The sequence below is a fragment of the Pongo abelii genome, chromosome 17, assembly GCF_028885655.2.
Source record: "Pongo abelii isolate AG06213 chromosome 17, NHGRI_mPonAbe1-v2.0_pri, whole genome shotgun sequence".
Lineage (NCBI taxonomy): Eukaryota > Metazoa > Chordata > Mammalia > Primates > Hominidae > Pongo > Pongo abelii.
In genome coordinates, this window is record NC_072002.2 from 38,641,516 (window position 1) to 38,668,394 (window position 26,879).

Here is a 26,879-nt window from a genome sequence, read left to right on the forward strand (position 1 = left end):
TGTCTTGATTGAGGCATCTTGAATAAGGTGGTTGATATAATTCATAACCAATGTATTAGAATGTCATGGAACTTGTGTTGTGGGCGAGGGAGTAATGACAAACCGATTCATTTTTTTGGGAAAATAAATCAATGCTCCCTATGTTGACTGGCATAACTAGTGACTCGCACAAAAGTTGCCCCCAAAATATTCAAGGAGACTAAAGAAAACGATCGCAATACAACAGTGAATGGGAGAATAAGGTTCCTCTTCTCACGCTTTCAAAATTACCGCCTGCCTTCTCTGTTCTCCAGTTTTGGTAAATCAAACCTATCTTTGCCAAAATCCGACAAAACTTAAAATACGTTAAAAACAAACAAACAAACACACAAAAACTCTCCCTAGGAATGTAAAGACGAGTCTGGGACTGTGGACTGAGGTTTGAGTCCCTTCCCGGGACGCGGTGGTAAATGACTCCCCAAAGTCTCCTGGGCGTTCCGATGGCGCCAAGGCCGCAATGGGCAAGCAAAAGCCCCCCGCCCCGTCCCATTCCCAGGAGACAGAGCCGTGAAGGCCTCTAGCAGCAACTCGCGAGGGTCGGCTTTCCCTGAGTCTCCGCCCTACGGCAGAGAGAGTGAAGGTGGGAGCAAGGCCCCAACCGAGAACCCCACCCCAAACCTAGGAGCCAGAAGCCCCTTACACCCTTCGGCCCGCCACCCGGAAGCAGATGCCGGCGACGCGGCGTGGCAGGGTTGCGGTTCCGGGTCGGGCCGCGCCGCAGCCAGCTCTCGGCTCGCAGCCGCAGCGCCCCGCCCCCGCGCTCCGGACCTGGCAGGTGGCGGCTGCAGGGCAGGTCCAGGGGCCACATGGCTGAGGGGGACGCAGGGAGCGACCAGAGGCAGGTGAGGCCCCGGCGGGGTGCTGTCTCTCCAGGCTCGGCTCGGGCTCACCTCGCCATCCCAGTCTTCCTCAGCCGAGGGGCCCTCCGCCCGGGGCCGCCCCGGGTTCCGCCAGCACTGGCCACGCCATTTCCTCCACCGCGTTCCATTTTCCCGGCGCTTCCCCTCGGCCGAGCGCTCTTAGGCCGGCAGCTCCTCGGCGGCCGCGGGCTCGGCCTGTGTCGGACGGTGTCCTCGTCAGCCATTAACACGCGACTAAGCAGCTCTGGGCCGAAGGCAAAAACCGGGGTTTCGCTCCCCACCCTGCCGCCGCCGGGTCATCTTGGACAAATCACTGAAGAATTCGGGTTTCCCCCTTTGCAAAATGGCAATAGCCCAGACCCTGCAGGTCCCCGAGAACCCACCGAATCTCACTCCTTCTGGTCCTTGGCATCGAGCTTTCCCTGTGCCTTGTTCACGTGGGCGATCATAAGTCTTTTCCTACAGGGCTGTGAGTACAAAATGAAATGCTACGAAGTTGAATGGATACTTTGCTTCCCATCTTCTCCCTTTAGTTCCTCCAGTTATTTTTGTTTTTTAACCCCAAGCCCAAAGAATAATTTATGAAATGTTTTAAGGGTTTGATTACCAACCAACCAACCACCCATCTAGTCCTTGTGTACCCCCTCCCCACCTCCCCGCCACACAAAATTTAATACGAAAGAACCAGTGAGACACCCAGCAGGAGTACACAGATAATGTGGGGCCGAGCTATTGGGGGTGGGAGTCAGGGGTGGAGATTACCTGTTAAAAAAGACAAGGTGGAACAGAGAAGATAGGTTTATCTTTTCACGTGTGAATGGTCACTACAAAGTATGGGCGTGCATATATATTATATTTTGGCTCAATAGTGGCCAAAAGCACCGTAATGCAGTAGCAAGGCTGACTCCAGTCATTGGAGTAGCGCCTAGCAACCACCGAGAGAGCAGAACATGGTGACCTGCTCTTAAGAAACACTTGGCCTGGTAAGGCTCATCTAGGAGTCTTTTATCTATTCTGGTAATGTTGAATGCGAATACCTTATAAAGTAGTAAGAATAGGATTTTAAGATATGTACATTTGTTGACCTTTAAAAAAATCAATTTCTTTCAGAATGAGGAAATTGAAGCAATGGCAGCCATTTATGGCGAGGAGTGGTGTGTCATTGATGACTGTGCCAAAATATTTTGTATTAGAATTAGCGACGATATAGATGACCCCAAATGGACACTTTGCTTGCAGGTACTTTTTCCCCCTTCCCTGCAGCCATCTTTCACTTACAGTATGAACTATATTGTTGACTTCTGTATTCTAATGATTATTTGTGTTGTTTTCTAAATTATCTTTGTTGTTGGCTTTTATCAATGATTAAACACATGGGCAGTTACATCTCAGATCACTTTCAAATCATACATTAATTGATAGTTTCAGTGTTTCTAATCCAATGCTTTCAATCATTTAAACGTGTTAATGGACCCTTGAGAGACTGTAGTTTTGCTTCCCTTCATTATTCTCTTCATCTAGTAGGAGAGGGTCCAAACCTGGAAAGATGGCTAACATTTAAAAGGAAAGAGAGTTTAGTAATGTAGATGACTCGTAGAGGAGACACTCATTTCTTTATTAATTGAGAATCAATGATCAATGATCAGTTGTAGTTAGGATAAAATAAATGAAAAGGTCAGCTATGGCTTTTCTTAGTGCTTAATCTTTGATGACTGCTTGTATGTACTTTCAACATAAAGGATGCAAAACAGTTTTTGCCAGTGTTTGTTTTTATAATACTGATTTGAAAAGAAGTATGTATGGTTCTCTATTATATGTTAGCTATTTCATATAGTTAATAGTGTTTCCTAGGATTTTTGTAGTATTTCTTCTGAAAAGTACCCAGAAAATATTATAATGCCACTCCATCCACTTGGGGTCAGGGTATAATGCCCATATTTCAGTTTTCCTTTTCCTTTCATCTCTGTCCTCCTTGCCCTTTTTGTCTAGCTGCTAGCTTTATAAATATGGTTACTTTTGAACCTTGATGAAGTGTAAACAGATGTTTTTGAACCTGCATTGTAGGTGATGTTGCCGAATGAATACCCAGGTACAGCTCCACCTATCTACCAGTTGAAGTAAGCTGTATTTCTACATTTATATTGTTATAAAAAGATTCTATTTTGAAAGATGTTTATACTGTACTTTGCGTTTACATAAAATACTTTTCTTATTAAAATGTATATAGAAATTAAAAGTACCTTTTGGGTTTGGTATAGAGCATTTAAATAAAAATTAAATTCTATAAAACAATGAAATATGACACTTAGTATAAAAGAGAATCACAAGGTTCGTAGAGGTGAAGTAGCTACAGAATTGTCTTTAGAGATGAGGAAGGAAACCTTCCTCTTTAGCCTAGTAATCTAGAAACCTTGGCCCTTAGAGTTTCTCCTAACCAAGTTCTCCTGACCTAGCCACAGTTCTTTGATGTACCTGTAAGACTGCCTGCCTTCCAGGAGTTACTTATGATGCTTCTGGTGTTTCTCCCTGCCCCTTTCCCCGTTGATGTTGGTGAACCATCTTCTTGGCAGCCCAAGCTTAATCTTTATGAGCCATGACCTGTTGATGCAAGTGATATTTCATCTACCTTGGCCCCATCACCTAGTAATATGTATAAACCCTTGGGAACAGAATTCCATAAAAATCTCAATTACTAGGCTGGTCTGATTGTAGACCAGTGATTGGTTTATAACCAGTAATTGATCACAACTGGTTAGATTTCTTTGTTTCTTCTTCACTCCCACTGCTTCACTTAATTAGCCTTAAAAAAAAAAAAAAAAAACTCAATTACTAGAATTTGTACCTAGTAGTTTTTTTTGTGCACATATTTTAAAACCATAGCATTAATGCTTACTATTAATAATGGTTCTGTAAATTTTTATTTTTATTTATTGCAAATGATAGATATAGAATTCTTGTAAACATAAATGTCCTTTTCAGAAATTTTTTTCTTGAGATAGAGTCCTGTCTCCTAGGCTGGAGTGCAGTGGCGTGCTTGATTAACTGCAAGCACTGCCTCCCAGGTTCACGCCATTTTCCTGCCTCAGCCTCCCGAATAGCTGGGACTACAGGCATCCGCCACCACACCCGGCTAATTTTTTGTATTTTTAGTAGAGATGGGGTTTTGTCATGTTAGCCATGATGGTCTCGATCTCCTGACTTCGTGATCTGCCCGCCTTGGCCTCCCAAAGTGCTGGGATTACAGGGATGAGCCACCACGCCTGGCCAATTTTTAAACCATTAAAACAGTAATTTTGGTGTGGGTTTTGTTTTTGTCATGGTTTCTTGGGAAGGCTGAATAAATTAATGCTAATGAAAGCATTTTGCAACTATATAGATTTATACAAATATAAGACCATTTATGAAAATAATTTTTTAAAGCCAAAAAAATTTATTTGTCATGTAATCAGTAATTTGAGGTATAAACATAATCCTTGAATAATCTTCTTAATTGTTTTATTTAATCTTAGTGCTCCTTGGCTTAAAGGGCAAGAACGTGCGGATTTATCAAATAGCCTTGAGGAAATATATATGTAAGTGACAGGCAATTTTTTAAAATAATTCTGTTAGTGATTGTATTGTGGGCTTTTGTTGAACCTGTGAACCCTTTGTTCGAACCTTTCTAAACTTTTTAAAGCTACTTCTGCTTTAACAAAAAGGACTCACTTGAAGAGACCTTGAAAGGTTAGTTATATAATTTTATATATACATTTGATAGCTTCTACTTAGATACAAAAATATAGTAATATTTAGAGCTAATAACTGTAAAAAACACTTAGGCATAGGCTTATAATCCCAGCTATTCAGGAGGTTGAGATGGGAGGATTGCTTGAACCCAGGAGTTCGAGACTAGCCTGGGCAATACAGTGAGACCCCCATCTCAATCTCAATAAATTAAAAAAAAATTATTTGCTGAAAGGGTCTTAATGAAAAAAACAAAAACACTTAGCCAACTTGTGAAAATAAAGTCAGAGATACTGCTCTTGATTTGGTATTTTCATAGGCTATGTAGAATGAAATTGATTACAGAATCCTAAGCGTAATTATTTGTTAAATGTCTATGTACTTTGAATGGTAATTTCCCTTGTATTAGGCCATAAGACTCAGAATCTATTGATGGGCTATATTTTTCATTCATTTCTTCATTCAATAAATATTACATGGCAGGCACTGTACTAGATCCTGGGTGCAGGTATGGCTAGCATGAACAGAAGTGCCCTTTTTCATGGCAGTTAGAATTTATGGTGTGGGAGAGATATTACTTATAACATTGTAAAAATGAATATAACAATAGCTGTGGTAAGTTCTATGAAAGGAAGATATGCAAAACTAATTGAGTTTGAAACAAGACCTGACATAGTCTAGGAGATGAGGGATGTCTTGTTTGACTTAAAAGCGGAGTTAATTAGGGGATGGTAATTCCAGTGAGAGGCCACAGCACAAGGCTTGGTGTTGGGGAGCTTGGCACATTACAGGAAACAGTAATGGTGATATGCAGTGGTAAGAGACAGGATGAGATGGAGGGAATATGGTGGGAAAAAGACCTGGAGAGGTAGACAAGACAGGTCCTGCAGAGTTTTGTAGGTTATGTTGAAGAGCCTGTCTTTATACTAAGAATAGCTGGAAGCAGAGAAGGGTTTTAAGTAGTAGGGTGCCATGATAAGATTTTCTTTTTTTTGAGACAGGTTCTTGCTCTCTTGCCCAGGCTGGAGTGCAGTGGCACAGTAGTGACTCACTGCAGTCTTGACCTCCCAGGCTCAAGCGATTTCTCCCACCTCAGCCTCCCGAGTAGCTGGGACTATAGATATGTGCCATCATGCCCAGCTAATTTTAATTTTTTTAATTAAAAATTTTTTTTAAATTTTTTTGAGATGGAATCTCACTCTGTTGCCCAGGCTGGAGTGCAGTGGCATGATCTCGGCTCACTGCAACCTCTGCCTCTCGGGTTCAAGCAGTTCTCCAGCCTCAGCCTCCCGAGTAGCTGGGACTACAGGCGCCCACCACCACACACAGCCAATGTTTGTATTTTTAGTAGAGGCGGAGTTTCACCATGTTGGCCAGGCTGGTCTCGAACTCCTGACCTTACATGATCCACCCACCTTGGCCTCCCAAAGTGCTGGGATTACAGGCGTGAGCTGCCATGCTCTGCCTTCAGCTAATTTTTTTAAAAATTATTTTTTTGTAGAGATGGAGCCTTGGTTTGTTGTCCAGGCTGGTCTCAAACTCCTGGCCTCAAGCAGTTCTCCTGCCTTGGCCTCCCAAGGTGCAGAGATACAGGTTTAAGCCACTGTGCCTGGCCGTGATAATATTTTCATTTAAAAAAGGTCATTCTATTTCTGTTTGAAGTAGTGTTTGGAAGGTGGCAAGAGTAGATGTGGGACATCAGTTGGGGGCTAATGCAGTTGTCTAGAGAAGATATATCTATGATTTAGATTAATTTTAATGAAATAATTTAGTAAAACAAATAATGTTCTGGAATATCAGTTTTACTGTAATCCAGGATCTAGTAAGGACTGTATTATATGTTCTAGGTGGCCACTCCATTTGGTACAGTGACAGTCCCTCTTTGTGTCCCTGGGATCCAGGCCAGGTTTCTTTTCCTCCCAAAATATTTATTTAGAAAATGGTAAGTTGTTGTGGAATCCATTCTACTTATTCCTGCCTAGAGCAAGTATGGTCTTCCTTGGGTCCCCATTTAGTGATTCCGTCATCCTTGGCGGAAGTATAAGTATTTCATTAATTAAATGTTTTCTGATATCTCTCCCTAACATTACTGGCCACTCCAACTTTTGTGCCCCCAACAAACTTCTTTCTATAATCTCATATTTGCCAGTTTATCTGCCCCCCCCCCCAAGTAGAATAAGATCAGTATACTGTGGATTTGTTCACCATTAACACCAGAATTGTTCATCTAATGGCCATTTTTCAGCTCTTACCTAACTTTTGGTGGTATTGACCACTTCCTCCTTCTTGAAAATCTTTCACACTTAGCTTCCATCATGTTAATCACATTCATCAGTTAGCGTTTCTTCTTACCCGTGTACATGTCATACACTCAGAAGTGGCTCTTCACCTGCCTGTCCCCTATCCCCAAAGTCCTCCTTTTACTAAAAGATACCTTCCCACAGGACACAACTTTCCTTTTTTCTTTAATTAGTTCACTTGAGCTATTTGAGACTTAGGAAGTGTCAGAGATTACAATATAGTTTGTTCTAATGGTGGAATATGGGGTCTTGTTTATTTAACGCACTCGAATAACCTTGGTCCAGTGGTATTATTTTCACACATGTAGTCTAAATAGAAATACACATCTTACTTTTAAAACTTTTTTTTTTTTTTAATAGGGCCTCACTGTGTTGCCCAAGCTGGCCTTGAACTCCTGTGCTCAAGCCTCAAGTGATCCTCCTGCCTCAGCCTCCTGAGTAGCTGGGACTACAGGCACATACCACCACACCTGGCTTTATTTTTAAAACTTTTGTGTGACAGCTTTTTTTTTTTTTTTTTCTGAGACTGAGTCTTGCTCTGTTGCCCAGGCTGGAGTGCAGTGGTGCAATTTCAGCTCTCTGCAACCTCCGCCTCCCAGGTTCAAGCAATTCTTGTGCCTCAGACTCCTGAGTAGCTGGGATTACAGGCGTGCACCACTACGCCTGGCTAATTTTTGTATTTTTAGTAGAGACGGGGTTTCAGCATTTTGGCCAGGCTGGTCTTGAACTTCTGACCTCAAGTGATCTGCCTGCCTCGGCCTCCCAAAGTGCTGGGATTACAGGCGTGAGCCACCACGCCTGGCCTTTTGTGACAACTTTTAATCATATTTTCCATATAATTCCAGCAGAGGGCAGCAAGGGGGAAATATAGGTTTTTAAAAATTAAACATGGGCCAGGTGTGGTAGCTTTTGTCTGTAATCCCAGCATTTTGGGAAGCCTATGTGGGAGGATTGCTTGAAGCTAGAAGTTTGAGAACAGCCTGGGCAACATAGTGAGACCTTCCCCATCTCTATAGAAATTAAAAAAATAAAAATTAACTGGGTGTGATGGGGCGTGCCTGTAATCCCAGCTACTTGGAAGGCTGAGGTGGAAGGATCACTGGAGTCCAGGAGGTTGAGGTTGAAGGAGTCACTGCACTCCAGTCTGGGTGATAGAGTGAGACTCTGTCTCAAAAATAAATATATAAAAAGTAAGCTGTGAAGAAGGGGCTCTTTAGAAGAGCAGTCAGTAACTCAGGAGGGATATAGTGGAGGCCTTTATTAAGGCAAAAAGAATATGAATGGAGAAGAAGGTCAGTTAAAGAAATACTTAAAAATATATTGGCTAGGCGCGGTGGCTCATGCCTGTAATCCCAGCACTTTGGGAGGCTGAGGCAGGCGGATCACCTGAGGTCAGGAGTTCGAGACCAGCCTGACCAATATGGAGAAACCCCATCTCTACAAAATTAGCTGGGTGTGGTGGCGCATACCTGTAATCCCAGCTACTCGGGAGGCTGAGGCAGGAGAATCGCCTGAACCCGGGAGGCAGAGGTTGCGGTGAGCTGAGATCGCGCCATTGCACTCCAGCCTGGGCAACAAGAGCAAAACTCTGTCTCAAAAAACAAACAAACAAACAAAATATATATATATAAAAGCTAGGATTTGGTGATTGATTAGATGTAGATTAGTTTGGTTGTTGTACCTACCTTTTTTTTTTTTTTCCTGAGATGGGGTCTCTCTCTGTTGCCCAGGCTGGACTGCAGTGGCATGATCATGGTTCACTGTAGCCTTGACCTCCTGGGCCCAAGTGATCCTCCCACCTTAGCCTCCTGAGTATCTGGGTTTATAGGTGTGCCACCACTGGCTAATTTTTGTATTTTTTTGTAAAGAAGGGGTCTTGCTATGTTGCCCAGACTTGTCGGAAATTCCTGGCCTCAAGTGATCTGTCTGCCTCTGCACATCAAAATATTGAAATTACAGGCATACGCTACTGTGCCCAGTCCTTAATTTTTATTTAAATATTTTGCATATGAATATTTTGAATAAATAAAAATAACTTCTGATAAAAAGTAAATACATTTAAAATACTTAGAATATGATACTGTTTAAGAGAAAATGAAAAGGATTACCAGTTTTTTATAGTATTTGATTTTGTGATGATCTATTATAGCAATATTTAATTTAGAAATCCAAGAAAATAATTTTTGAAATTTTCTACATCTCTTCACATTTTGATGTATCATGGAATCTTAGGTTTTAATGTTGGTGAGTGAGGCTTCTTGAATCAAAAATTACACTGGATAAAGTTAAACAGACAAGGAAGACTGTATTCAAGGCCGCTGCAATAGGGGAAGGAAGCCAGAACTAAGTGTGAACTCAACTCCTCTGAAACAAAAGGCACAAGGGTTTTTAAGGGCCAGGATGAGCTAGTAGAAAAGTACTGAAAGATATTATGTAGGGCCATTAATCGGGTGTGTTGGGCATATTGAGTTATTGTTGAGTTTGCAAATATTTCTCTTTGTGAGTAGGCCATCTGTATTTACTAATAGGTACCCGTTGAAGTTAGCCTCCTATTCTCCCACAGAGACTGGAAGATAAAGGCAGTGTCTTCTTTGATGCTGTATTTCAAAGGGATGGTTTCCAGGTCCTTGAGAAAGACATTTCCTGGGTTGTAAAACCAATTAAAGTTTTCTGTAAAAAGATTTACATATATCTCAAAGAGATGGAGAAGGAATTTACAATGACAAGTTTTCTGAAGAAAATGCTCTAAGAAAAGGGAGGTAAGGGCCTAGAGTCAGGAATGGGCCCATATAAAGTTTAGTCAAGCTGAGGTTAAGGCTGTTTCAGTCAGGCTTTTGGAGTCAGTTTTTTAAATAGTGTCATCTCTTTGTGTCTGTTTTCTCATCTGTAAAAAGGGGATAATATTGTAAGCATTAAACTAGCAGCTATCTTTTTTTTGTTCTTTAAAAATTTTATTTTTTAATTTTTTTGAGATGAAGTCTTACTGTGTCGCCCAGGCTAGAGTGCAGTGGTGCAATCATAGCTCACTTCAGCCTCCAAACTTCCAGGTTCAAGTGATCCTCCCACCTCAGCCTCCCAAGTAGCTGGGATTACAGGCACACACCACTGTGCCTGGCTAAGTTTTTTAATTTCTTGCAGAAACGGAGTCTCGCTTTGTTGCCCAGGCTGGTCTCAAACTCTTGGTTTTAAGCTATCCTCCTACAGTGCTGAGATTATAGGTGTGAGGCACCACATCTGGCCTGTTTTGTTTTGTTTTTTGTTTTTTTGTTTTTTTTTTGAGAAGGGGTCTTTTTCTGTTGCCCAGGCTGGAGTGCAGTGGCACGATCTCCACTCATTGCAACCTCCACCTCCCAGGCTCAAGCAATCCTCCCACCTCAGCTTCCTGAGTAGCTGGAATTACAGGCACGCACCACCACATCTGGCTAATTTTTGTATTTTTTTTTTTGTAGAGATGGGGTTTTGCCAAGTTGCCCAGGCTGGTCTCGAACTCTTGAGCTCAAGTGATCTGCTCACCCCGGCCCCCCAAAGTGTTTTGATTACACCACGCCCGGCTCTGGGATGTTCTTATTTTAAAAATCTTCTCATCCAGCTTATAATATTGAAAATTAGGTGACAGAAACTCAGATCAAATGATTAGTTTAACTTCACACAGCTTAGTGCATTTTAGTGAATAGCTTTACCATTATATCAACCAATACAAGTATTTAGTTTTAGTACTAGGAATTGTGGTGTGATGGGGAGGATTTGAGGGTATAGAATTATTTAAAAACAATGTTGTTTTCTTCTGTCTCTTGTTTTGAAAGTTTTAGTGGGTGCTGATGAATAGTGATAAAGAGAGATAATGGTTTCAAGGGAAACTTTTAGAGGAAGGAGGTGAGGTGTTGCTATATAGTAGTGTGGTAATATCTTTAAATACATACCATGCTTACCTACAATTAGTCTTTTTCTATAGCAGACACTTGGGCCTTTATTTTATTGCTGTTACCATCATTTAACATAACTATGGACATGACTTTAAAACCTGTGACACATTCTTTTTCTCAGTGATCCTTTGAGATGGATTTAGTTACCTGAGGCAACCAAACATCATTTGGAACCAAAATGAATCAATTTAGGCAATAGAATATTTCGTCAGAAACAAGATATGAATATAAAATTGTTGAATTGTCTTTTAGGTCTTGTAAATTGACTCCCTGAAGGAGTTTCCCATATGCTTTGCATTCTTTCTTGTTGAGATAAGTATACTAAATGATAAGTGTACCAAATAAGGGGTTTGAAATTCTTAAAAAAGTTTAGAAAAGCAAGCAATGATCAGACATCGATACTGAAAGATTGTATCCACTTACAGAAGCTAAGTCACATTTATATTTCTCTAATCCATCTAGTTTGGAAATGTTTATTCCCCTCTTTGGTTACAGCTCTTCTGCTTATTTTAAAGTAAGCCATGTTAATTTTGGAGTCAACTGGAATTTTTAAGGTTGCTATAACCTGTATTAAATACTCAGACACAAATGTTGATAAACCCCAGGTTTTTATAAATTATTTTAAAAAAGAAATGGTTAGATTGTTTATAATGTCTTGGATTGTAAATGTCTGTATGTTCTTGAATTTGAGATGATTTTTGAAATAACAAATTTTTTTTTCCACTGAATTTTGTTTAGACAGAATATTGGTGAAAGTATTCTTTACCTGTGGGTGGAGAAAATAAGAGATGTTCTTATACAAAAATCTCAGATGACAGAACCAGGTAGGATTGAAAAATACTGTCAATACTCTTTTAACTTATAATAATTACATTTTTATGTAGATACTCTAATTGAAATTTAATATGAAAATCTGTATTCTTGTTTATGGTTTGTATATTATAAAATCCAAGTTTCTCTGAAAAGTTTAATTACTCATATAATTATAGTTATTTATTTCTATAAGATTTATCCTCTTTAATTTTGTATTACAGTATTCCTCCTCATCTGAGATTTCACTTTTCCATGGTTTCAGTTACCTGTGGTCAACTGTTGTCTGAAAATATTAAATGGAAATTTCCAGAAATAATTCATAAGTTTTAAATTGTGTGCCATTCTGAAAATGTTATGAAATCTTGGGCTGTCCCATTCTGTCTGGGATCTTGTCTAGGATTCTACATTGCTTTCCATTGTTTTCTCTTTACTCTCCTTTAGTCTGTAAACAGTTGTTCAGTGTTTCCTTGACTTATAACCTTGACACTTACGAAGACTACTGATAGTTATTTTGTAGAATGCCCCTCAATTTGGGTATGTCCAGTGTTTTCTCATGATTGGAGTGAGATTAGTAGCTGGGAGTGGTGGTGTACTCCCAGCTACTTTTAAAATTTTTGTACAGATGAGGTCTCCCTATGTTGCCCAGGCTGATCTCAAACTCCTATGCTCAAGTGATCCTCCTGCCTCGATCTCCCAAAGTGCTTGGATTACAGGTGTGAGCCACTGTGCCTATTGTATCATATGCCTTATTATTGGTGATATTTACTTTGATGTCTTGGTTATGGTGGTGTTTGCCAAATGTCTTCACTGTAAATCCTGTAGTCAGGGTCCTCCAGAGAAACAGAACCAATTGAATGTATGTGTGTATATATATGTGTGTATGTACCCACATGCAAAGAGAGAAATATATTTTAAGAAATTGGCTTATACAATTGTGGAAGGTGGCAAGTCCAAAATTTGCAGGATAGGCTGGCAGGCTGGGGACCCAGGGAAGAGTGAATGTTGCGGTTTGAAAACAAAAATGGTCTGCTGGAAAAATTTCCTCTTCTGGGGAGGTCAGTCTTTTAATGTTAAGGCCGTCAGCTGATAGGATGAGGCCCATATGGAAGACAGTCCGCTTTACTCAAATTCAACTGACTTAATTGGTAATCTCATCCAAAAAATACCTTCAGAGAAAAATCTAAAATAGTGTTTAACCAAATATATGGGTACTGAGGCTGGGCACAGTGGCTTCCACCTATAATCCCAGCACTTTGGGAGGCTGAGGTGGGTGGATCACCTAAGGTCAGGAGTTCGGGACCAGCCTGGCCAACATGGTGAAACCCTGTCTCTACTAAAAATACAAGAATTAGCCAGGCGTGGTGGTACGCGCCTGTAATTGCAGCTACTTGGGAGGCTGAGGCAGGAGAATCACTTGAACCTGGGAGGCGGAGGTTGCAGTGAGCTGAGATGGTGCCACTGCACTCCAGCTTGGGTGACGGAATGAGACTCTGTGTCAAACAAAAGTAAACAAATATATGGGTACTGTGGCCTGGACAAGTTGACATGTAAGATTAACCATTGCAGTTACTATCTTTCTCTTTGTAGCTTGAGGGAGATACTTTGAAGCTATGCTAATATCCTGTTTCTCCTTAAACTTTCTGCCACTAATTTTAGTATCTATCCATGGAACTTGTCAACAATATTTATTACTGTGGTGTTTGCCTGGTGATGATTTTCTATTTTCTTCATTCCTTCCTCATTTAGTAATTGGAATTCTATTATGAGGAAGGGATGTCTCTCCCCATTTATGTATTTATTTATCTGTTTATTATTTATATCAGTATGGACTCATGTATATTATTTCAGTCCATGGGTTAAAATGCCATACGATCATTATTTTTTTGTTGCTCAAATTGTTCTAGCTTTGACCTTTAAGAGCCCCTTCAGGTTAACTCCTGTGTTCTTTTTATAAGCCCCATCTCTTTTGGAGCATTTCCCAGTTTGTGGATCCACATGAGGTTCCAGGTTCATCTTGTAGTTTCCTTGCTCCAACTCAGGAATCAACCAGTTCTCCTATGCGCTGAGTGCTGGTTCCTTTCGTTGAAGAGTGGTATTTAGAACCCAAGACCCAGTGATTTTTTTAAAAAGCATCGTTTCTTACCTGCGTCATGGAGTAATTGTGTCTCATATTCACATAGGCCCAGATGTAAAGAAGAAAACTGAAGAGGAAGATGTTGAATGTGAAGATGATCTCATTTTAGCATGTCAGCCGGAAAGTTTGGTTAAAGCATTGGATTTTGATATCAGTGAAACTCGGACAGGTATAATGTTACTAACTAATTTCTTTTGAGGAGAGTGGGTTGGTAGTATTATGTATTGTTCTTTGAGATGATAGAGAAATTTACTAATTTTCTCCAGTTTTAGGAAGGAGTTATTAATTTGCAGATAAGATTAATTTTTTCCTGCCTGTTGGCAATTTTGGTGTTTGCCAAGTCTTATCAGAATGGCAAGGAAAAAATGGAAATTTACTCTTTTCCCCCTACTTTCTAGAGTTTTGATTTAGTGATGGAAGAAATTGAAACTAAGAAAGGCTATTAACGTTTTTAGTTAACATCATGTTTTTATATTTCTGTATTGAAATCCTTAGTTGTTTCCTGATGTTTCAGGATTAAATTTTAGTCTATGCTCACAAATACAAATATATTAAATGAAAGTGCAGCCCTGGACATTAAAGCTAGTAAAATGCCTTTAAGAGTTTGTTTTTTGAGAGACGAGGTCTCGCTGTGTTGCCCGAGTTGACCTTGAACTCCTGGGCTCAAGTGATCCTTCCACCTCAGCCTCCAAGTAGCTGGGACTACAAGCACGTACCATTGTGCCCAGCTTGAGTTCAGTTTTTGTTTGTTTGTTTGTTTGAGATAGAGTCTTGCTCTGTTGCCCAGGCTGGAGTTCAGTGGCACGATCTCAGCTCACTACAACCTTGCCTCCCAAGTTCAAGTGATTCTCCTGCCTCAGCCTCCTAAGTAGCTCGGATTACTGGCACATGCCACCGTGCCTGTCTAATTTTTGTATTTTTAGTAGAGATTGGGTTTCGCCATGTTGGCCAGGCTGACCTCAAATGACCCGCCTACCTCATCCCCCCAGAGTGCTGGGATTATAGGCGTGAGCCACCACGCCTGGCCTAGTTTTCGTTTAAACAAATTTGTTTCGTAATCAAGTAGTATTAACATAAAAATAGGTTGCTGTAATATTATGTTTCATTTTAATATTTTAAAATTTTGAATGTTATTGTTAGTTTCCCTAAGCCTCTTAGGAAAACATAGTAGACCAGGGGGAATATTCATTCTGTTTGAAGGTGAGGGGTTTCCTATGTCATTACACAGTAGCTTTTAAAAGGTGTTCTGAGTTTTAAGGCTTTTGAATGGTGTCCAGGACTAGTAGAAGGGAACAAAGAGGAAATGAAAGAGTGGGGAGCATCCAGGGCTCTCATTTATGCTCTAGCCTAAGTAGCTCCCATTTTAATCATTTATTTGTGTGTGGATTTGACATATGATATCTTTTGAAAACAGGATCTACCATGAAAAGAAAAAGGATAAAAATCGTACTCATAAATAAATACTATCAATTGGTCAGTAGTTCATATTGACCCTAATGCTGTATTTGACTTATTACTATGTTAGTACAGCAGTCAAAATCAATTCAGGAAAAGGACAGTATCAGAGGGAAGGTGTAAAACATCTTACATAAACCTACTTTCTTGTCTTGAATAACTTTTCATCCTAAGTGAGGCAGGTAGTAGTAGCCAGGATGATTAAGTCTCTCAACAGCATTAAGGGTTAATTAGTGATTCTTTTTTTTTGGAGACAGAGTCTCGCTCTGCTGCCCAGGCTGGAGTGCAGTGGCACGAACTCGGCTCACTGCAACCTCCGCCTTGCCTCCTAGGTTCAAGCAATTTTCCTGCCTCAGCCTCCCGAGTAGCTGGGATTACAGGCACACGCCACCATGCCCAGCTAATTTTTGTATTTTAGTAGAGACGAGCGTTTCACCATGTTGGCCAGGCTGGTCTCGAAGTCCTGAACTCAGGTGATCCACTCCCTCGGCCTCCCAAACAGTTGGGATTACAGGCGTGAGCCGCCACTCCCAGCCATGATCCTTAAACTTGTTTTAAGAGGTGTAATAACTGGAAATCATGATGCTCTTTAAGGAATACCAATTGGATGTATTATTGATGTATTTAATTCCATCATATGAAGCAGAAACAGTTTCATTAGCAGAAGGCATTATATTATAGCTACACAATATAAAGAATATGAATTCATAGTTTTCCTAACTCAGAGGTCTAACAACAGTGAAACTGATAAATAAATTTTATATTAGCAGCTATAAATCTTTGGTTTCAGGACCCCTTTATACTCTTAAAAATTATATATTAGATATTGTACCAACTTATACTACTGACTGCAGCAGTTCAGGATTAGTCCCAACCCATTGCTTCCCCTGGGTAACCTTGGCAGGTGGAAATCATTTATAAATCAAGTATTTTAATCTTATGTACAATATAGTTAGAAGCTTTTTACTTAAAATTATAATTTAAATTTAATTTTGGTAGATAACGATTAATGGTTATTTTAGTTGATTTGCCGTGTAATTTACATTTCTTTCCCAGCTGCCCCCCCATTTCATTTTTTTCAGTATTTGAATGTAAGGCTTTTTAAAAAATAAAGTTTCTTCTACATTTCTAGAAGTAGAAGTAGAAGAATTACCTCCGATTGATCATGGCATTCCTATTACAGACCGAAGAAGTACTTTTCAGGCACACTTGGCTCCAGTAGTTTGTCCCAAACAGGTAAAGTTCCTTTGTCTAGCTCACTTTGATGAATTTACTAAAATAATTCAGGTAAATGATTTTGCAATAATGCCCTTGTTTTTACTTTTATGCTTTATTTTCATATAAGATAAAAATTATTTGTTCATTTTTCTACTCCCAAATTACTGTGAATCACGGAAGATTTGTTTTGTTTCTGTTTGTCTCTGCTTGCTTGCTTTTTTTTTTTTTTTGAGATGGTGTCTCACCATGTTGCCCAGGCTGGTCTCAATCTGGACTCAATCAGCCCTCCTGCCTCAGCCTCCCAATCCAAGGTATTGGGATTACAGGCATAAGCCACCTACCCAGGCCTGTCACTGCTTTCAAAATTGTATCTAAACTCTGATTAGGGGTTAACCCTCTAATGAATCTTTAAATAAGAAACACCCATTGTGCTATTATAGAAAATTATGATGCTTAATATCTTGTCAAAAAGAATTATTTGTCCTGTCAAATGGGAGTTCTGTGAAACTAAGTCCATTCCTCTGTTATTATTCAACAAAGGGGACAGTGGACAGACTGACTAAACCAAGTCCTCCCTACCTGACTTACTTTCCTTTGTGCTTCTTGATCTTAGGTGACCTTATTTCCACCCAGGGATATAAATGGGAGAGGTTTCAGCCATAAACTATTCCTAGGTCTTTGCCTTTCTCATTCTCCTTTCAGCAGAATCCTTTTCTTCTTCCTTGCTTCTATAATGTAGCTCAGCTTACATTATTGATGTACGAGGCAATTTCAATACTACCTGTACAGTTCCATTTTTAAAAAAGTCTCATTTACCGCAGGTTTTAGGCATGAGTCTCTTCCTTTGGTCTTTGCAGCTACCCTACTCTTGAAGCTCTTTAAAGCCCTGGCCTTCAGGGATACAGCTCTTTGTACCAGGCTGTTTCACTCTGAAAGAGGAAGTTCTTTTCTGCATTGACTTGTGGTCAAGATCATAACTTTTGGTGCGGACTTCTGGTCTTTTCTCTCAGGAATCCTATTTTGTCCCTGGCCCTTAGTCACATCTTCTTCCCAGGGTCCTCCTGAGACATTCTAATTCTGAATCTGTTCATTCTGGATCCTCTTTCTGTTTCTGATCAGAGTCACTTAGATTTATAGCATTATAATTTGTGAGAGCTGAAACAAATTTTAGAGGTCATTGTCTATTTTATTGATCAGAATTTGAGAACCTGAAAGATTATAAAATGATAAACAGAAGATTGCACAATTTGTGATCCAAATTGGTGTCCCCAACTCTAGCTCAGTCTTCCCTGCCACCAATATTTCTTCCATACTTCTTGCCATTACAACATCCCTGAAAAATCTGACCATGTGTCACTCTGTTCTCTCTCTTTTCCACCTTCACACATGTAATCTTTGCTGATTTCCAATGTCTACAAGGGAACATCTAAACTTATTACACAGATCCTTTGTAATACGGCCCTAGCTTATTATTCATGACACATCTGCTGTCATCTCATTCATACTCTAAGTTAAGCTGTGCAAAGCTTCCTGAACTTTTCTCTTTTTTGTTCCCACTAGGGTTGCCAGATAAAATACAGAATACCTAGTTAAATTTGAATTTCAGATAAACATTATTGCATGGGATGTACTTATAGTAAAAAAATTACTTGTCGTTTATCTGAAATTCAAATTTAACTGGATGTCCTGTACTTTTATTTGCTAAATTTGGTCACCCAGTCCCTGTATTTGCATATAGCCCTATTCTCTGTGTGGAATGTCTTCTTCCTGCCTCATCTTTCCTTTTGATGCAGAAGAACTGCCACTTATAAGACCTGGCTCATGTGACCCTCTATGAACCTTACTTGACTCCCAGAGAAAGCTGTGGTTTTATAACATTTGGAACATACCATTATTGTACACCTGCTACATTGGATGTATACATTTGGTAAATTTCAGAGCTAGTTTTTAGAATTTTTACATGATACATTTAAAATTCCCTACATGGGGAACAAACTTTCCCTTGACATAGTATTACCGAAATACTTGTTGATAATTAGTGCTCAAAAATACCAGGTCTGTCATTTTTATACCAATTATGAGTACCAGTCTCTGCCCCTAAAATGAGAAGGAAACTTTGGTAATGACTTTTTCAGAGTGTAGTAGACTCTTTAAGTGACTATTTATTTTAATACAGCATGCTTCAAGGTATTTTTCTAGCATTTATTTACAGAGCAAATATAAAAAGCATACTTATTTATATTATTGCTGTTTTTAAGGTGAAAATGGTTCTTTCCAAATTGTATGAGAATAAGAAAATAGCTAGTGCCACCCACAACATCTATGCCTACAGGTGAGTAATCATCACAAGTTTTAGTATACGCAGTTTCTTAAAAATAGAGGGAAATGATGCATGATTTTAGAAAATAATAACTATTATGTATTTTTTCCATTGTAATAGTAATAGACATGTGGAATATTTGGAAACTGCAGAAAAGAAAAAAAAAGAATTGAAGGGAAAAATCTGGCATTTTCTGCCATCAAATGTAACTGACAATGTTTTGTTTTTTGTTTCATTTTTTTCTCTGAAAGTTTATTTTTTCCCAATGCTTTACCCTTGTATCCTGTTTTTTTCTTAATTAAACAAAAGCACTTTTTCATATTGTTATAACTGCTTGATAAATACTGTTTAATGGCCGTAAAATATTTGAGGTGCCATACTACAATTTATTTAACCATTTCCTTTTAGTTTTTCATTTTTTTCACGATCATAAAGAGTGGTCCAGGGAACATCTTTGTATTCTTTTTAGGTTATTTCCTCAGGATAGGTTCTGGTTGCTTGAGATTCTTATTTGAAATGAAATGGGAATATAATAAAAGGAAGAAAGAATTCTTAGAAGTAGAATTATCAAAAAGTGTGAACAATTTTGAAACTCTTGATATATAGCCAAATTTCTTGCAAAGGTTTTGTTTGTTTTGGTTTGGTTTTTGAGACAGGGTCTCCCCTTGTTGCCCAGGCTGGAGTACAGGGGCACGATCTTGGCTCAAGCAATCCTCCCACCTCAGCCTCCCAAGTTAACTGGGACTATAGGTGCGAGCCACCATGCCCGGCATAATTTTTGTATTTTTTTGTAGCGACAGAGTTCTGCCATGTTGCCCAGGCTGGCCTCAAACTCCTGAGTTCAAGTGATCTGCCCACCTTGGCCTCCCAAAGTGTTAGGATTTACAGATGTGAGCCCGAAAGTTTTTAAAACCAATTTATGCTCCCATAAGCAGTGAATTAAGAGTATTTCTTTTACTACATGAGTTTCAGTTTTGAGAATTCAGGTTTTTATATGTATCTTTGCTGATTTATAAGTGAAGAGATGAAGGGCATTTGAAAAAATACGCAAATTTGTAAGACTTTAAAGGTACATAGTTTAGGCCTAAAATAATTCAGAACATAGGGACTTGGTGTAAATTTAAAATGTGATTGAGACTGTTTGTAGAATCTAGGCTATCTGAAACTGAAACTCAAAAATTCATCATTTTGAGTGGGTGAGTTCTTAATATTACTAATTTCACATCTCTTTAAGTGCCAAAACTTACAAACAATTATTTGTTATGTAATTCCCCTCTTAATAGAGTATCACTGGATAGAATTTTAATGTTTTCTTATTCAGTTATGGCCTTCAATAGGAAAATGAGGAATTAGACTACTCTCAGTCATTAGAATGGGCTGTAAAAATTGTAATGTTCATTTATTCTACATGTTTTTTGAGTGCCTACTCTGTGCCAAAACTTTATGTAAATTAACTCTTATTAGTTAGCAGTTCTACCACTGTAAAAAGGTTAGCATTTTGAAGATCCCATAGCTAAGTGATGGAGCTGAATTTGATAATCCAATTTCATTTGTTTTCTTTATTTCACTCCTCTATGGCTGTGGCTACAGCTTCAACAATCTTGTATCTCAGCTATGCAAAAAAAGAAAAAAGTACTCATAGTGTTTTAACTTTAATGTTCATAGTAGGTGGTCAGTAAATATTTATTGAGTGGATGGATGGATGAAGGGAAGGAAGAATGAGTGAATGAATGAATGTGACTACTGTAAGGTAACATAACTGACTTAGGTGTGTAGATGAGCTTTTATAGCTTTTAGTATTTACATTAAAAGTTTACAGCTTTTTATGGCCAGAGCTGGGAGGATGTCTTTACTACATTTACCCAGTTCCACATGATACCATTGTAGGGCCCTAAGAAATCCACCAGATGGCATACTGTAACTGACACTATTTTTTTTTCTATCTCTAGCACTTATTTGCCAAGCTTATTTTACTGTATTGTAGGCCTACATTATTATTTCAGATATAGCTTTCTAGTTTAAATGGATAAAAATACCATGATTTGTCTCTAATATTAGTAACCATCCAGAGGAAAATTTAAATCTTTACATTCTTAGAAGAAAATAGAGAAATGCTTGATGGCTGGAATAAGATGAAAGTATAAACTATTACCTCATGTTGGTTTTGTTGCCTTCATCTTTTTTTATATGCTTTTTGTTTCACTACATCTTAAGGCTCTTTGAAGACAGATGCATGCCACTTACTTCCTTTATAACATGTCATAGTACCTGTTGCTTTTATACAGTATATTCTCAATAAATGTTTTTCAGTGATTGCTCTCAGTAGCTTCAAGGTTAAATGAAGTAAGGGGAATGTCACATGTATAAATTCACCTTCCCATAATAGCAACATTTTTGATATAAAGGAGATGCCTTTGATTCCTAGCTTTCCCAAGTACATAAAAAGGCAAACATACTGGATAGTAAACCATCAGTGAAAATATATCTAATATAATACATATTTCAAGAAGGATTTAAAAAAAATGAATATGCGGATTTTGGAAGTAATCAAAATGATCACAGATATTGAGGAATAACTTTTATTATAATATTTTAGTTTCAAAGTGTAATGCTCTTACATATATTTACAGAATATATTGTGAGGATAAACAGACCTTCTTACAGGATTGTGAGGATGATGGGGAAACAGCAGCTGGTGGGCGTCTTCTTCATCTCATGGAGGTAGGTGTAAGTTAAACTATCAATCCTGTTCTGTACAAGCCATAAAATTTCTCAACAAAACAGAGCTCCATTTAGTAATAGCTAAGTCAGTTGAACTATGTAACATAAGATATATTTGATTTAATTAGTAGTTGATGTTAAAATATTGATTGAATGAAAATTTTAACCAGTGGATGTGGGACAGAAAGCAAATAATTAATAAGAAGTGCTATGCTTTCAAGACATAGACAACAGAAGATTGTCTTCAACTTTGGGAAAACACTTTGTTTTTTTGACAATTTCCTTCTCTTTATTTTTTCTATTCTTTCTTTATGGAACTCCTGTTAGTTGGATATTGGAACTTCTGGATAGATCCAGAATTTTTTTTTTTTTTAAATTAAGTTGTCCATCTCATTGTCTTTATATTCTGAGACATTTTCTTGACTGTTGTCCAGAATTTCTGTTGAATTTGAAATTTTGTTTAGCAACCATATATTTAATTTTTAAGAGTTCTTTCTTGTTTTCTGTTTTTCCTTTTTAAGAATATCCTGTTCTGTTTTATGGCTCCAATATCTTCTAAAATTTCTCCGATTATATTAATTAGAGTTTCTTTTTTAAGATGTTCTCACCCCTAAAAAAATTTTTCCTGGTCCATTTTTGTTTGTTTATCTTGTCCTTTCTCTTTCATGCTGCTGGATTTTCTTCATCTGTCTGGTGATCATTTATTGTTCATTAATTTTAGGATTGGATTGTTTTTTTCCTAAGGTAGTTACCTGGTTTTTTCTGCTCTTGTATGTGAAGGTTTATTTTCTAACAAGGCCTTTCCCTTGAATAGTAACTGTGTTTGTGGGTCAGGCCTGTAGACTGGTGGGCTTCACATTAAGGGCAGCATTTGACAAATGTCAAACTGATGAAGACGGCCAGGCATGGTGGCTCACACCTGTAATCCTAGCACTTTGGGAAGCCGAGGCGGGGAGATCACTTGAGCCCAGGAGTTCGAAACCAGCCTGGGCAACATGGTGAAACCCTGTCTCTACCAAAAAAACACAGAAATTAGCCGGGCATGGTGGTGCATGCACCTGTAGGTCCCAGCTACTTGGGAGGCTGAGGTGGGAGGATCACTTGAGCCCAGGAGGCAGAGGTTGCAGTGAGCCAAGATTGCGCCACTGCACTCTAGCCTGGGTGACAGAGTGAGACTGATCTAGATCTCAACTGATGAAAACCTTACTAATAGCACCAGGGATTGATGCCTCGTGCAGCCCCTGTAGCTTTGTTCAGAAGCAGGGTTTTTTTTTTTGTTGTTATTTGGCCTAGTAGTAAAATGCTGCCTGAACTTAGCTGTTGTGGTTGAAGTCACCAGGTGCTAGAATCCTACTTGCACGGTCTCCCCTTCACTCTGTCCAGTTGCCCCAAATCTGGGAATTTGAGGACATTGTGAAATACAGTGATGGTTTTCCAGATTCGCTTCTGTTCTTCCATTTCACTCCCTGAATTGTTAGTAATCTCACTCAGTGCCTACTCACTCATATGGCTCTACCATTAAAGTCACTGGGAAATTTTATGTGCAATTTTATATATGGGTTATTTCATTCTCCTTTTTTAAAACACATGTTTGTACATGTCTGTCTATGTACCTAATTATGCTTCCAAAAAATAACAGATTTTGAATGTGAAGAATGTCATGGTGGTAGTATCACGCTGGTATGGAGGGATTCTGCTAGGACCAGATCGCTTTAAACATATCAACAACTGTGCCAGAAACATACTAGTGGAAAAGAACTACACAAATTCACCTGTAAGTGGCTCCTCATACTACATCTAGAGAATTTCTCATCACTGTCTGGGAATTTTTTAAAAAGACAGAAAATTAAGAATGAATCAGAATGTGGGTGGTGAATTGGTAAAACCTTTGGACTAAGAACCTGGAGACCTGGACTCTAAACAGTGTGTCTGGCCAGTCACGTGACTTTGGACAGCTCACTTCATCCCATCACACCTTGATTTCATAGGACAGATCACTTCATCCCTTCGCACCTTGATTTCATGGGTTCATAGAATTTTATAATTAGAAAAACCTTTTAAGACCAACTAGGTTCCATCCCTAAAATTGAGCCCCAGAGTGGTTGTAGCTGATATCACATCAGGCTAGATGTTCTTTAAACATCTATAAAATTCTGAAATTCTCCGTTAGTGTCAAAACATCTCCGCCTCCACTGGCATACCTTTAGATGCTTTCTTCCTTTCTACTTGGAGTTTATTTTGTTTTATATTTTAGGTATGTTCATATCTGCCTTATTTAAATTTTACTGCCTTACTTGGGAAAGTGGGACAATAGATGAAATAATATTGAAATTATTCAAACATAAATCTACTAGATAAATAAGGTTTCCCTGATTATTCTTGATTGTTTAAAAAATATTAGCCTATAAGTGAAAGTACCCTGTAAAACACAGAAATGACACATATGAAAGTGATTATACCCTCACTATAACATATATACATACATACATATATGTATGAATATACATGGAATATATATGTATAAATATAAGTGATTAGATTGAAGTTTTTGTCTTTATGTAAATGGAGAGATGCTGCACTGATTTGTGTCTTTTTCAGGAGGAGTCATCTAAGGCTTTGGGAAAGAACAAAAAAGTAAGAAAAGACAAGAAGAGGAATGAACATTAATACCTGAAACTATAGGAAAGGTTAATTTGCCTATAATTATATATACATTCCATAGTCATCAAGGAATATATTGTGCAGAGAGAGTATCCTTGACTGCTCAAGTCAGCCAGTTCAGCATGGATACCAACATTAGCTTTTCTTTGGTTATATCATCTGCCAAAAATAGAGAACTTATGATCTATTCATGTGTGTTTCAGGCTTATTTGGGAGAACTAATTTGAACTTAATCACCACTTCATCTAATTTTAGCAAGGTAACAGTTGCCCAGGGCAGTACTTGAATTAACTGTCCATTTCAGTACATGTCAAGTGCCTTTGTTAGGTGGAGAAGAAATGCCTCTAGAGGAATATAAATACCTGATTTCTTGTCATCGAGATTCTTGTACTGTTAAATGAATATTGCCTTTTACTGCTCTTTATGGCTTATTGGAATAGGAGTTCATTTAAGATTGATCTTGGAGAGTTTCTTCTTGTGATTTTAGTTCATAAGTATGTCACCTTTCATTTTATAGTGTTCATCATTGAGTAATGGATTAAGTGAAAATCCAGGAGTATCCATCTGCAGTTATGTGCTGAGGTGATAATTCATCCAACATATTCGTTAGCATAAATATTATGCTTCAGTTTCTGTTGCAAATTGGTGATTGTGAAATTTCAGAAAGTGATTTTCTAGTCTGCTTTTTTTGTTAAATTCTTGTAATATAAGCAATAAATATGTAGTGTCAGTAGTATCCTTCCACCCCAGAAATGTGTTGGTGTAACATTTTCGTTTCTTTTAACAACCTGGAAGTACCTTTCTTGTGATCTTCACTGAGGAATTAGAACTATGATAGAAGTTAGGCTGTGGTGAATGGGACATTTTTAGAGTGGGATAGAGGTGGCAGAATGACCCTGGTGTAGGGCAGGAGTATGTTATGTAGTTACATCAATTTGATGCATGCTTTCCATCTGCACTCCAGACAGCTTTCTCAGTTCCAAGATTTTGCAGAGAGAAGGAGCAAACCTTTTCATTGGAAAAACAGAAACAACCCTCTGCCCCATTTTTTTCCCTCTATTCATCAAACCTTTATGTTTCTTTCATCTTCCAGTTACCTCTAGGCATTAAGACAATGAAATTTACCTTTCAGATATAACAAGTGATTAAATGTTCACTTTCAGATGTAATGGCAAACAATTGTTAAAAGTTATTAACTGATCACAGATTTGCCTGGACTTCCCTTCCCAGGGAGGGAACAGAAGTTAGGAGGCAACTTTGGGATGGTGCTAGAGCATTGAAAGCACAGAGAATTGGACAAACAGGTCTTTTTCTCTTTTCTCTGATGTTTTACCTTTAAAAGATCCAACATCCTTACTGTTGGTATTTTTAGTAAGGGTATAGTAAATAGCTTTACACCAGGATGGATTCTGAAATATAAATTCTAAATTATATTTGTTATAACTATGTTTTATGTTGTATGTTATCAAGAGTCATCAGAGAATGACCTTTTTGTGTTTGGAACACTTGGTTCCATGAAAAGTATGCTTTGTGTTTTAACTATAAAAATAATTTAAAAATTAATTATTTTACATAATTAAGGAAGTTAAAAACTATTAACATTAAATAATTTCACAATTTCAACATGTCAGACCTATGAAGGGAGATAGGAAACAATGAGAAACTGACTTGTGCTCCTTTATACAGAATTATTAACTATATTTTACTAACTAAAAAACTGTAGTAAAAGTCAATTGGCTGGTAAGAGGGAGAGATGGCAAAATTCTCCATTTCTGAACTTGGAGCTATTTCACACTACTCTTAATGGAAACTTGAACTAATGATAGATAGTATTTTTTTCTCTATTTAAAATTTTTGTCTTGATTAGGAGATTTTTCAGTTCTCCATATAATAATTTTCTACAACCAGATCTATGCTGTGGCATATTTTGCTTTATTTAAAATTTTTTTTTTAGAGATGAGATCTTGCTCTGTCACCTAGGCTGGAGTGCAGTGGCATGATCATGGCTCACTGCAGCCTTGACCTTCCAGCCTGCCAAGTAGCTGGGATTACAGGCATGTGCTATCACACCTGGCTAATTTTTAAAATTTTTTTGTAAAGATAGGGTCTTCCTATGTTGCCCAGGCTCGTCTTGAGCTCCTGGCCTCAATCGATCTTCCTGCCAAGGTATTGGAATTACAGGTGTGAGCCATCATGCCTGGCCTGCTTTGACATATTTTATAGTGTGTTAATTACAAATAGTCTTCATATGCCAGAATATAAGAGCAAGCGTTATCCACTTTTTAGATGGGAATTGCAGAAGCTGCATCAAAAGTATGCTTTGAGGTATATATAATGAAACAGAGCCTTTCTGAAGAGAATTATATCAAACTAATTACAACCAAGAAATAATAGTATGAAGCGGATACTGTTTGGAGGACAGGAAAATTTATTGGGAAAGTTACATAATCCCTCTGATTCCACTATCCAGAGATAGCCATTATTATTAATATTTGGTATGTACACCCTTATTTTTTTCTTATGCATGATTTTGTATATATGGTTATTTTTCTTTCCATAAAAATGGTATTAAACTGTATATACTGTTTTGTAGCCTACATATTTCATATAGAAGTATATTGTTAACATTTTCCATGTCAATAAATATTCTTATATGGCTTAAATTTCTTATGGCTGCATTGTATTCTGTCTTCTCAGTATTATATTATACTA

At 38.3% G+C, this 26,879-nt stretch overlaps 1 protein-coding gene across 2 annotated transcripts; it reads left to right on the forward strand.

Moving 5' to 3' along the window:
• Window positions 1-588: 588 nt before the first annotated feature.
• On the forward strand, window positions 589-26,830 carry IMPACT (impact RWD domain protein). Of its 2 annotated transcripts, XM_063716861.1 has the most exons (12): window positions 731-881; window positions 2,010-2,138; window positions 2,964-3,016; window positions 4,409-4,471; window positions 11,584-11,669; window positions 13,839-13,961; window positions 16,380-16,483; window positions 16,699-16,776; window positions 18,724-18,797; window positions 21,416-21,506; window positions 23,146-23,280; window positions 24,105-26,830. In XM_063716861.1, the coding sequence occupies exons 1-12, from the start codon at window positions 846-848 to the stop codon at window positions 24,171-24,173; spliced, it is 1,041 nt and encodes a 346-aa protein (XP_063572931.1). In that variant the 5' UTR covers window positions 731-845; the 3' UTR covers window positions 24,174-26,830. The 2 variants fall into 2 exon arrangements, with proteins under 2 accessions (XP_002828166.1, XP_063572931.1); XM_002828120.6 differs by lacking the exon at window positions 16,699-16,776 and having other exon boundaries at window positions 589-881.
• The last annotated feature ends 49 nt before the right edge of the window (window positions 26,831-26,879 follow it).